Raw genomic sequence first — 13,137 nt, 5'->3', positions numbered from 1 at the left:
CTCCAGCTGTAGCTTGCTGACAGAAGCCAGAATTTGCTTTTTGTGAATTTTATTTCACAGTGGAAGAAAGCTGGAAAGAGGAGGCACCGCAAGCACTTTGAAGGGTATTTTTACTCTTCAAATTTTGCAGATTGTTCCCAGCATAAAACAGACTTCAACAGGTTCATTCCTGGGAATTATTATGGGGAGGAGGCAAGGCTAACTGGCTGATTGTAACAGCTACAGACTTAAATGTGATTTTCTGCTCTATTTCATTAAAATTATAACTGACCAAATGCTTAGAATATTCAGTACCTATTAAGACTTTAGAAGGCTACTTTGCATCATTGGGCTTTGTTCAAAAAAGCCTGAAAAATGGCAGAAAAAGCCTGTGGCTCATTAGCTTGCTACCAGTGGTCATGGATTGCAAAAATTCAACTGCTTAAAAAAACCCCAGTGGGTCTGTGCCAGTCAGCACTCATCACTGTGGGGCACTGGGATGCCTGAGTGTCCCTGTCACAGTTATACACGTTTTTCTTTGTCACTTTTTATCTGTGGCATAACCTTACGTGACAAAGCTTTCTCTGCAGAAAAAATGCTGTTTCAAATTGGTTAAAAAAATTGAATCCAGTCTCACGCTGTGTGCTGTGTTAAGAAGGTAAATAAACTCTTCCTTCCTTCCATTTTTTTCGTTGCATATACTAAAAACATATTAAAATTATTTAGATTTATGTTAAACTCAGTCTTTGCTTGGGGGATCTCGTGATTCTTCTCTCGTGCCATATCAGTTGCTATACAGCAAGTGATAGGGGCATACATATTTTCCCTACTATCTGTAGTAGGAAATATATATATATATATATATATACACACACAGGCACATATATATATATATATATATATATATATATATATATATATATAAAAATATTTTGTAAGTTTAAACTAATTAATATATAATAAAAATCATGCAGTTATTATGCAATGTTGCAGTAATTTGATAAATCTTATATTCCCTTTATTAGTTTTCATCTTTAATGAAGTTTTAACATTTATTAGTTTCGCTGCCTATCAGGTTTTCCATTGGAACTGTAGAATCCCGCAATACCACGTGCATGTCCATTTTGAAAAGATTTTCTCTTTTGTTTTATATGGACTGTAGGAAAAACTGATTGGTTTTGTGGCAGAACCCCATAACAGTTTTGGCATTTTAGGCTCACCCAGCACAAACACACAAAGCTGCAATTTGTTTGACTGGGAAATTCCAGGGAGTCGTAACTCCTGGACTCTGATGTGTTTGGCATTGAAAACTAACTCTACTCTTGTGCATCTTTCACTTGCACGAACCTTCATCACACTGCCCTTTTCCCAGTGGGTTCACAGGCCTCCACTGTGGTGTAAAAAGGTAACTGTGTTGTTCTACACACAAAATTACAGGAATGGATAGATGCCAAAACCTTTGCTGCATTTAGTCCAGGTCACAAGCTGTGTTTCTTGTGTGCCTTTGTGATCTCTTTGTGTCACAAAGGTAAAGCAGTAGTGGTGCTATTCCCTGCAGGCATGGGCTTACCCCGGTTGTGAATGACCTCCCCACTCAGAGGTTTGCATTTTGCACAGGAAAACCTAGAGAGAGTAATGGGAAAACTGAAATTCTAACAGAGTAGTGGAGGTTTGGGAATAAAATCTGACTTTCTGTTTGCTTTTAGATTTTATAGTTGTTCTGGATGGGGCCAGAGGGGAAAAGTTGATTTATGACGTGGTTTTAAAAAGTGTGGCAGTTTGTTTAATCAAGAAATGCGCTGGGAGGATATTTGACCTGTCAAATCCTCTGTATTTATCTCCCATTTTTTCTCTTCCATTTTGTGGACTGGGACTAAAACTGACTCGTTTCTTATGTTTTATGTTTTTATGAGCTGACCTGATGTTTATAATGAGGCCTGTGTGAACACCCCATAATGATACCCCAGTAATTGCAGCATTCAGAGAGTTTGTTCGGGAACTCAACCAACAGACAGCCTGATAGTGTTCAGCCTGTACCACCCATGTATGTATTTACATACACATATGTGGCTTCTCTTTTGATAAATGTCAAATAGTAAAACTGCTTCCGAAATTGCAGATATTTGCACACACTTGGATCAAGGCACTAGATTTAATTTCAAACAAAATATACTTTGGGAAGAAGAGAGGTACGGTCTAATGTACAGTCTAATTTAAAGGGGTTAAAACCCAATGAAAACAAATAAACATAGCTGAACCAAAAAGTATTGCAAAATGCAGCAGAAGTTTTTTCTGTATTTTAAGTCCATTTGAAATTCAGGAATATGCTTTTATTATATGGAAGACTCTAGGTTAGTCAGGTGTTGACATCCCTTTCTGCTCCTGTGTTGGGTCAGAAAAGCTGAAATATGTTCTCCTGAATTGATATTTTATCCAGCAAAAGAAGGAATTAATATTCTTTGATTCTAAATTAATGTTGAATTTCCTTGATTTCAGTATGTGTAAAAGAAACATTAGCTTTCTCTTGCTGTGAAATACAACGTAGTCTCATATAAAAACGCATACACTGTTAAAAATATGAACTGCTGTTGGGTTACAAATACGTAAGTAAATTATGAAAAGGAGTGTTAATTCTTACATTATTAGTTTATTTCTCTTGAATAAATAGCCATAATAATAATTAGAAAATATAAATACCTCAGTTGTTGGGCCAGATGTCACTTCTTTGAGGCTGGCACATAGAGCAGCTTTTTAGCATCTTAAAATGACACAGCATTTTTGGTTTGGTGTTGATACTCCATCTTTCTTTTAAGAAACAGATTGCTCTAAGTTATTTCCTCAGCTTCAAAAGGGAAAGATGGGTATCACCAACAAGAAAATGCCAGTAATTTCATTTTCATTCAGGGCGTGAAGCATTTAAAGGTTAATTTTAGATAAAAATATCATGATTGAACATTTTATACTAGCTTTCTGTAGATTTCCAAATGCTTTGGAGTTGCTAATGTATTAGTGTGGAAAATCGAAATGTAAAATTGCATCCATATGAGGACTCCCACAGATTTCTAAAGTATGCTGTCCCTTAATAAATTAATTATAGCATTTTTTTTACTATCTCCAGGCTTTTGTGGAAAAATCAAAGTTCTCACTGTAGGAAATCAAGGGATAAGAGCTGGCTGAGAAAAGCTGTGGTTCTGCTTTGTCAAGTCTTTGTGGTAGCCTTTATATTGGTGCTTTATAACAACATGTATTTAGAATAACAAACAGACAATTAAATTATCTTTACATTAAAGGAGTGTTTCTTTTTGTGCACTAAGTTGCAGCTAGAATAGAAGAATTGAGGGTCACTTTTGAGGGCATGGGAAAAAAAATGAGTCTTTTGCAGAGAGATTTACAGAAGGAGTTTGATTATTTCTTGCCTTTTTTTCCCCTCCCTTCTCTCAGGTCCACACCAGTGTCCTACCTGACCACAAGGAACCAAGAGCAGATGTTGGGGTAAGAAATCATTTTCAGTAATTGATTTTTTTTTTTTCCATCTCATTGGAAGGCACTAACACTCAGTGCTCAACAGGAGCTGAAAAGCTTTTTTAATAGCGAAAGTTTTTGGTGGAATGAATAAAATAATCAAGGCAGGAGTGGCAGTCTCATGGATTGATGTCATCCCATTCACATCTTTTTGAAAACCTCTTTCAACTGAAGCTATCCTGAGACCAGCATAACCCTGTAAAGTCCTTGCTAATATCAAGCAAGCAGTCTGGATGGGAAGTCATTTTCTGAGAGGGCTAAAACCTCATGGATAATATGGGCCCCTGGTGGGAGTGGGAAAGGTTGGTCCTGCTCGAGCTGAGTAGAAGAACAAAGCTCACCTGGTGCAGGTGTCAGATCTGTCTGCAAATATGGAAAATGCCTGGAGGCTTCAATTTTTTAGCCTAAGGGTTTGACTTTTCTGCCTTACAAGGGCTTCCTTGGCATGGTTTTCAAGACTTCAGCTAGTGTTTGAAAAACCTGTAGCTTGGCAGCAAGTTCAATCTTAGTGAAATAATCAGTGTGTTTTAGCTTTCCATATAGCTATTATAGAGACTTTTCTCTTTGGCTAGTTGAGATTATTCATCAAACTACTCAAGGCGAGTGTCTTTAGATTTGTGTCTGGAACACTAGCAAAATTCCGAAGGAGCATTACTCTGCCATTAGGATTACAGCACAAATTTTGTTCTAAAGCCTACTTTTCAAGCCTTTCCAAGTCATGTGGGCAAAGTTAAATTGGTTTGTAGACTGCCAGTTCAGGCCCCAGGGTGGACTATTGGTATCTGAATCAGTATAGAAAAAGTATTCTCCAGTTTGATATTAGACCCCTTGAACATTAGCATAACTCTCTTAATTTGGGTCATGGGATCATTTGAAATTTTATTTGATTTTGCACATAGCTCTGTGCTGTCAAGCAAAGAATTTCTTTTTTTCTAAATAAGCATATGAATATGAAACAGAGAACTAAGTAGAACATTTTAAGCCGATAAAATCATTCACCTTTAATTTCATGACACAGAAGAAGTAGATCTGATGCTCAGACATGTTTAGTGGGTACAATGACCAAAGCTCTTTGGCTTTATGAGAGAGCAGTGTAGTTGTCTCTTGGCCCTGGTCACTTGAGGATTCTGACTTAGGATTCTTAAATATATTTATGGTTCTATTTTGCTGCAGAAAGAAGCCCCAGGTGACCAAACCTTATATCAGTTTCATTCCAAATAGCCCTCTTCCCCTTTCCAAGCGGTCAGGTTTCAAATACAAACACTCAAATGTCATGAAATGCCAGAATAAAGGCTGCTGTGGAGAGACAGTGCTGTGGAATGCGTTCTTGCAGCATGGAGAAGGATATGCTCTTGGAAGAAGATGAATAATCTGGGCTAAGTGTGTGTGACCACAGAGTTTTAGTGTGGAAACACTCTCACACTGACTCATCCAAAGGAAGACAGAACCACCTGTGTGTTCACTCCAGCAAGGCTGTGCATCACCATGTGTTGCACCTGGATGTCTTTTTTTGTAGAAGTGCCTTTAATTTTGGCATTGAAAACTAACTGTGCTCTTTGCTTGTGTGGCTGTGTTATTTTTCTTCCTTTCTTCCTGTTCATCGCTTCCCAAATTCAATGTTTTTCCAGCCTGCCCTAGACACTCGTGTCCTTGTTCCATTGCTGCTTACATGCTGCTTAGGAAATCTAAGGCTGTGCCATTTATGGGAACAAGCCTTACCTCATGACTCAGTTTATTGAACTGCAGACATGCAGTTTGCAGTTTACTAACTGCACTGTGGGTGCTTGCCCAATTTCAGAGTTGGTGTTTGAACTGTACGTTGTGTATGGAAGAAAACTTATCTTAGTGTAAAGCTTTATTGTTTGCATTCAAGCACACAACATCCTGCTGGCTTTCCTGAAAGAAAGCAGGCTGAAGGTTTGTTTTTTTTTTTACCAGAGAAGTAACTCTTCTCAGCAGTGACAAATCCTTTTCTGTTTTCCTTGAAGAGAACATTGCTCTCTGTAGGCAGCCTCTGTTGACTCAGAGCAACTTGATTCTTCTTTCATTTGTATAGCCAAGAATGTATATAATTTAGCCTGGAATTCTAATTTGCCATTCCAACAGTAAACTTAGTGTTATGTAAGAAAAACCAAACTTTGTGCCCTTCTTATTTTTTTTTGCTAAAAATTAAACATAATGTCATGATCTTCTTACAATTTATTTAGAGCAAGTGATGTTGTGTTGTACATTTGAAAGATAAATTGGTAGAAGATGGCTGTTAGTTTCTTGCCCATTGTTCCCAAGGCAAGAATACTACTGCTGGCCAAATTGACAAAATGGGATCTCAGCAGGATATGAGCAGAGGTTAAAAAATAGCCCAAGTGCAAGAGAAGATTTAACCCTTTTTCCTCTTTGTACTTTGTTATGCGTGAAGAGTGATTTTTATAGAAGAAAAAGATACAGTGGTGTAGCCTAATTTAACTTTAGGCATTCTAGTTACATTACCACATTTCTCTGCAATTTTAATGCAGTAAATAAGTTCACCTTACAATGGAAATAGAGGAAAACACTACTTAAAACATTGCCAAGAACTAGAGAAATAAAACATTTCTATTAATAAACTTGTGCTGAACTCAATTTAAGAATGCCTTCCTAGCACATACATTCATATTTTGAATACGTGGATGGTAGTGCCAATGGCTTGAGGAAAAACCATAACAAGAACAACTTTGGTATAACACTGAAAACTTAGCACTTCTTGTAATCCAGAAATTAGAAAAATAGGAAGGAACAGATGCAAAATGCAAATACTGGTACTGAATGAAAATCTTCCTGTGGCTGTACATCTTACAACCTGTTATTTTGTCAGGTTGTTAGACTGTTCTTAATGGAAATGAGAAAGGTTCCTGCCCATAAAACCAAAGTTTTTAACAGTTTACTGATAATCATGCTGCACAAAAAAAATTCTAGAGGATTAAGTATCAAACTGTTATATTGAAATGCAATATTTTTCTTTGTAGCAAAGAAAGATTTTCAAGTGTGTGAGCAAAAGAAATAACAAAAATGAATGAATATGTTATCTTTTCTTTCTGCTTTGATTTGTAGCGAAGCTTCCTGGGCTGTGCAACTTTTAGAGTGGGTGATCTGGTAAAGTCAAAGGAGCAGCAGTTGACCCTCACCCTCAGGTAAGTGTTGTAAATCAGGGTTTTTCTAAGTACTAACCTTTGGCATTTCTCATCCAAAGAATGGCAGCAGAGATAGGGAAGGGTCTGCAGCACGAGTCGAACAAGGAATGGCTGAGGGAGCTGGCATGTTCATCCTGCAGAAAAGGAGGCTCAGCCAGACCCTGTCACCCTCCACAGTTAACTGAAAGGCCATGTTGAGAAATGCAGGTTGGTCTCTTCTCCCAAGAGGTAGCAAGTGAGCTTCCCATGTGCCAGATTAGAAAAGGTCATTTTATACCATGATAACCTATGGAAGAATTGTAGAGAACTTGGCATAGGGAATATTCATTCAAAGTTTCCTTTAGAAAGGAGCATAAAATTGTCAGTTTTGTTTGGTGTGTGTGGTTTAAAGAATTAGCAGTGTACAGGTTTTTTTAGGCACGTTTAAAGAAGGTGGTCCTAATTATTGAAGGTGTCTCCCACATGAAAATGCTTGTGGTCTCCTGAACTCGTTGTATGCAGCTACACTGAGACTGCAGGGGGTGTGATACAGAACTCTAATCAGTGACAGGGTACAGACCTAGGTTGATGAACTCCAGCTTAGTGATCGTAAGAATCTGTTCTTACAGGAATTCAAGTTGTCTTCAGCTCTTTGGGATAAATTTGGTTTCCCTAACTGACATATTGAAAATTTGATCTGGAAGATTGTCTCCAACAGGTGGCACAGTAATTGACAGAACGGAAAGCTTCGGTTTCAGAGTAAATATTTTGTATCTCAGCCATCCAATTTGTAAGCAAAAAGTTAAGATGGAAAACTCATAAGAAATAGATGAAAAAATTGGTTTTCATTAATATTTTTAGTCTTGGTTGCCCTCTTTGTTCAGCTAACACTAAAATACAAATGTACCAATGAAATTTAATTTGCAGACACATTAAATGGTAGGGTTTAGTCAGTTGGATATTTTTTAAGAAAAACATCCTAACCTTTCAAAAGTGGGTTTGTTTTCTGGTTATGACTATTGGGCAGCAGAATGTCAGTAGAAATGATCCACATTTCTTTGATGGCAATTTAACCAGAGCAGTCTACTTATTTAAGCTTGCTTTCCTCTAATTACCCTGCAATATTAGTACCTCTCAGGAGGATAGAGGATATATCAAGGGACTTGTCAGAGCAACAAATTCTATTTAATTCTTGTTGATATTCTTTGGATAGGAGTTTATCAGGGCATGCCTGTGATTGAGATACTCCTTTGTTAGATTTAAAGTAGAGATTTAAGGACCCAGAAATAGCTCTGTGGTGTGCCCTGTAAAGATTGGTGTAATTATAGAATCTGCTTAATTTTTAACTGAGTTTTCTTTTTCTTTTCCTTTTTTTTAGTTATGTTTTTCCTTTATCTTTCTGAGGTACAATGGAACAATATAAAAGTGTTTTCAAAGGAGCATTCTTGTGTTTTTCTGTTATTTTGTGGAGAGCTGGCTTGTGTCTACAAATTCTTACTGCTGACACACAGTGCTCTACTTCCCTTTTTTTCTACCATTGTGCCCTAATAGTGATTAGGGACACAAGTTACAAAACCTCTGCAAAAGAAGTTTTTATTTTGATTGTCCTTTCTTCTCCATAAAGGTGTCCTAAACTGGTGGCTGAGTGTTTCTGGTAGATCTATGCAGTAATCATCAAAACACAAAAAGATTGATTTGCAGAATTACTTCAGTGTACACAACAGGTGTTGGGAGAGGAATTTAGTTATTAGAGATTTGGGATTGCAGTTTTCAATATGGAATTTATAAGAAGAGAGAGGTTTTCTATAGACTTGCATGTTTCATTTTGCAGTGATAACGCAATGTCACTTGCTTCCAGCTTTCTCATACAGTTGTGATGATGAAAGGCAAAAAATGGGCTGTTGAATGCAACAGAAGTATTTTTCAGTAGGAGAATGTTTCTTAATATTGAGTGTATGATACAGTGTGTCTGATGAAAAAAATAAAATCACACTTTTTTTTTTCCTTTCTAAATAAGAGCTAGGTATACTGGTTGCTAATTTAGCAATAAAAGCTGATTTTTTTTTTTTTTTTTTTAGAAGATTGGAGGCAAATGCCTGCTGTTCTCAGTCCATCTTGTTCACTTACTTTTCCATCACTAGCTTGTTACCTTTTTTCTCCCTGGATGCCTTGGTCAGCATTTTATGGCCAGAAGGAGTAAGGTGGGCACAGATTCCTGCTGCTCGTGGTGTTACTGGCTATCTCCTTCCCTCACATTTGGGGGAACTAATACTGACCTGGGGATCCTTAAGGACCTGGGATAGTAGAGAAATCTGTTTCAAATGCAGGTGCTCTGCTGACAGGTATCAGATGAGTGCTGATCCTTGTCCCAGGGTGCCAAAAAATATCAGCAATTTTCCATCTCCATAAGCCAGGTGGGTTTTGTCCCGTGTATGGGCTTCTTATGTTGATGCTGAGTTTATTCTCTTGGCCAGATTCCCCATCCCAACTCGCCCTAAGCAGGTTGTCAAGGTGCAGTCCTTTGTTTTGTGGGGATGTGTCTCCTCACTCATGACTGAAAGCAATTTGGTGCAGGGACCGTCTTCACTGCACCGTGTGAGTGCAGAGTGCCCTTCTCAGCTTTATTAAACTACAGCAAATAAGCTGATCTCATTCTAATGCATTGTGAAGTATCCTAAAACCAATTGATTCCTTATCTGGTGCTGTGTTGAACAGTGTGTCTGTGTGAGACTTTTTACATCTCTACAAGCAAAGGACATGAGGTGTATACATAATGTGTGTGTGTGCTCAATACTGTTAGTGCAAAGTAAAATTATGCAGGGTTTTATCCTACTAAGGTATGATCACTAAGCTTTTTTTTTTTTTCCCACTCCGTCACTTCTGTTTCTCTTTTTAAATTTTCTTTCAAATGAAATTTTAATCTCATGGTATTGCTGGAAAGTTTGAAATGCGTGTTTTCAAGTAGCTGAAGACTCTCAAGCACTGCTGGTGTTTTAAAATCAGTCTGACAGTTTTACCCTGGGCATTTACAGAGCTCTTTGTTGATTTGTATGCCTGTAGCATTTAAAAGAAACTTTGGGTTTGGATTTGTTGATTTTGTTGTTGTTGCCTTTTTCGTTAAAATGTGTCTTCGTATTTCTGTGTGGGAAGATAAGAACTGGAGAAAGGAGTGCAACTACAGTGCAACAAGTCCCACTGTTTAGTTTTATTGTGTTGCATTACCTTCTCTTACAGGTAACACCTGTAACAGATTGTAGTATTAAATATGTATTAGACCAGAACAGGAGTGATTTTGAGAAGAAAATAATAATAAAAAAATATATAAAAGTGGAATTATATCAATCACTGTTTTTAAACCCATACAAAATACATATTGCTCCTTGTGCAGGCAAACAGTGCAATGCTCGTTATCATACTGAGGCCAAGCTTTTAATAATAGCACCAAGGGAAATATTTAGGATTCTAAAGAACAGGAGACAAGGATGAGAAAGTGTAGTTAGCATTTCCATTTTACTGGAGCAACAGGCCCTGTTGGTTTGGATCAGTTCATTTGCTTGGCACTTTGATCGGAACACCTTAAGCTCCTGAAAAATTGTCAGTCTCATAACCACACACTTTGGCTTCTAAAGATATGTGATTTGCTGACATCTGCTGTATTCCCTTTCTGCTGGGGATGCTGCAGTGCATTTGTTGACAGAGCCTAGTTTGGGTGCTGGTTTGACACAAGAAGGAGCAGTCAAGCCACACAGCTGTAGCAACTCCAGAGAAAGTTCTTCATTCAGAAGGCCCTTTCAATATTATTATGTATTTCTGCTCATAATTTGGACACTGAACCCTTACTGCTTTTCTTCTGGATACTTCTTAAATTAATACAGGCTTCTTCAATTGCAAAAATATCTGGAACTGGTTCATTTTTAATAGTCTCTTTATTGTCAGTAATTAATTTGGCTTAGAGCAGATGAAGTTTTACACATGTAAAATATGAAGAATTATGTTTATTTTGCAAGGTTTTATAGAAGACCAGATTTGTGTAGTTGCAAGATGAGTGTATTCTACTGAGTGCATAGTAAAGCCTAATGGTTTTCAAGGAAGATAATTATTTAATTTGAAAGCTTGGGGGTAACTATTTTTTGAGACTTTACTGTACGAGCTGAACTTGTTTAATGGGTCCCTTCCAACTCAGCATATTCAATAATTCTGTGGTTTAATGATTTTATGACATTGAAGTTTTCTATGTATTCTTTTTTCTTGATTCATCACTCTTCATTTCCACTGCTCAGAAAAGACACAGTATTGCCCCACACGTATTTGTTTTGATTCTCCTTCCTCGCTGTGTTTTTGTAATTGTGCTGAACTTATTCTCGTCATTTCCTTTTTGCCTATTTTTGCTTGGTGCCTTTTGTTACCCTTTCCTCATTATTATGAAACTATCAGTTACTCTTCTTTCCTTCCTTTAAAAAAAAAAAATCTAGCTGTTCAGAAGAAGTCAGGGAGATAAACTTGGTGCTGTGCTGCCAGTGAAAGCTGAAAAAGCATTTGGTATCTTTCAGGAGTTTAAATCCTTGTTTCTTCCTAAAGGAAGTCAGCAATGCTCTTCCCTCGGTGATGTACATCTAAATTATTTGTTTTTGATTAATTGAAAGTAAACTATTTATGGGGATGATAATGAAGGAATTCACCTGTAACTATACTACCATTCCCATATAGTTCAAGAAATGGGATGGATTCTGAATAATTTCTCTGTGGAGGGATTACAAAGGGAAACGTGATATTCAGATTAGCTTCACTGTTTTGGTTTTGCAGGGATTCTGTTAATACACTCTGTCCTTTCTTTGCAGATTGTTAGGAAACAAAGCCATGTACTCTGCATTGGGATTGCAGATCCTAAGTGGAATATTGGTGCAGTGTTACAGCCCTTTATCCAATGGTCCACAAAGAGGATAAGGTCTAGAATGAGAACCTGGCAGTGTTCATGGATTCATGCACCATTCATAGCACTTACCTGTCCTCAGTGTTGTGATGAGAGCTTTCATTGTCCTGAAGAAGTTGCCTCATTATTGTTAACATTTGGTTTGTGATGGTAAATAGCCAGCTCAGTAGCGGTGGCTGCACTTTACAGAATGGAGAGGGCACTAAATATTTACTGATGTTATTCTAATTGAAAGGATTTGATGCTGCAAGTGACCCGGTGTCATGGGTTGGTTTTTTTCCCAGGACATCTGATGGTGGAAAGACAGTTGGTACCATTGAAGTCAATCTTATGAAGATGGGAGAGCTGGATGAGGGGGAAACAGACCACATCACAGCAGATGCTCAGGATCAAAAGGTAGAAACTCAGTTTATTGCACAAAGTTAATTAGAATGATCTGTTGTACCAGATGTCTAAAATACTAATTACCAAATTGGGTTAAGAACTTAAAACAAAATTTGTGGCGCAAGTGCTGTGTAAACTTATCTCCCTCATCCAAAAAAACCAAATTCATGAAGATGTACAGAGTAATATCCTAACCTGAGTTTCCTAGGCCCTCTCCTTCTTGAAGAAAAAAATAGCTTATTTTTGTCTCAACTGAATATATTTGATCACTTCTGATAAAAACTGTCCAGAGAGATGCCATAAATACAGCTTCTTTTTCCCTTGGACAGCTGGTCTGGTTTCTGCCCTTGAAGTCCTGTTTATGTTGATTTTTATGTGCAATCTGTGCCCACAATACTGAAAAGCTGGAAGAATGACAGACAGGCAAAGCAAAGAAGAGGTAAATTCCCTTGCAAAGGGGCAGGTTCATCTGCATTAAATGGGAGCACACAATTTTTGCAGCCAGAATACAACAGTTCACTGCTTAACACTGTGGTGTATCCTGTTCTTCCTGAATAAAAGGAAATATTGCTACAGGGAATGCAGGATTTTTTTGTTTGGAAGTTACATATAAAACTATTTTTTGAGCAGAGGACATTATTTTCAGTATCTTTTCTGCATAGCAAAATCAGTCTGAGGGTAAATTTCACACTTTTTTTTCACTGCTTATCTCAGAGAACTTCAATGCCTTAGATGAGTGTGACCAGTTCCAAAAAAGCAACAAATGCTGTGAAATCTTCCTGACTTTGACCCGTAAAACTTGCACAATATAGGCAACATGAGCTGTTTTTTTCAGCCTTCTCTTTTATTTGGCTTTTCTTCCACTGCAGAATGTGGAATGAGACTCCTTGCAGTTATTGGAGATGTAGTTACTGAGCTCTGTTGGGCCTGGGGGACACAGAAGGCTTTAATAGCAGCTTTCTAGGGGTTTCTAATACTTGTAAAGAGAGACCAGACTCATGACCAATGTATGGTCTTTAAAGGAGTCCTTGGTTTGTACAAATCAGTGGCAACACAGTCTTGGATTATATGTTGATAGTGAGGATGCAATTGTGAGAATGGTGAGTCATTGAATTAATAAAAAATAAATAAGTTTTGAAGTGGTGAATCACAAAATCTGAGCACATTTTAAGGACT

At 37.5% G+C, this 13,137-nt stretch overlaps 1 protein-coding gene across 1 annotated transcript in view; it reads left to right on the top strand.

Annotated features, from left to right (window-relative positions):
- LOC128943625 (inositol polyphosphate 4-phosphatase type II-like) overlaps window positions 1-13,137 on the top strand; it is a 133,267-nt gene that overhangs the window by 32,826 nt on the left and 87,304 nt on the right. The window contains exons 4-6 of the mRNA XM_054286518.1: window positions 3,421-3,471; window positions 6,589-6,668; window positions 11,862-11,973. Coding sequence (XP_054142493.1) covers window positions 3,421-3,471; window positions 6,589-6,668; window positions 11,862-11,973 — 243 coding nt within the window. The remainder of the gene's footprint in view (window positions 1-3,420; window positions 3,472-6,588; window positions 6,669-11,861; window positions 11,974-13,137) is intronic.

The sequence above is a fragment of the Melozone crissalis genome, unplaced genomic scaffold, assembly GCF_028551555.1.
Source record: "Melozone crissalis strain CALT ecotype California unplaced genomic scaffold, PUWL_Pcris_2 ptg000050l_1, whole genome shotgun sequence".
NCBI classification, from domain to species: domain Eukaryota; kingdom Metazoa; phylum Chordata; class Aves; order Passeriformes; family Passerellidae; genus Melozone; species Melozone crissalis.
This window is presented reverse-complemented; position numbering and strand designations above follow the sequence as displayed.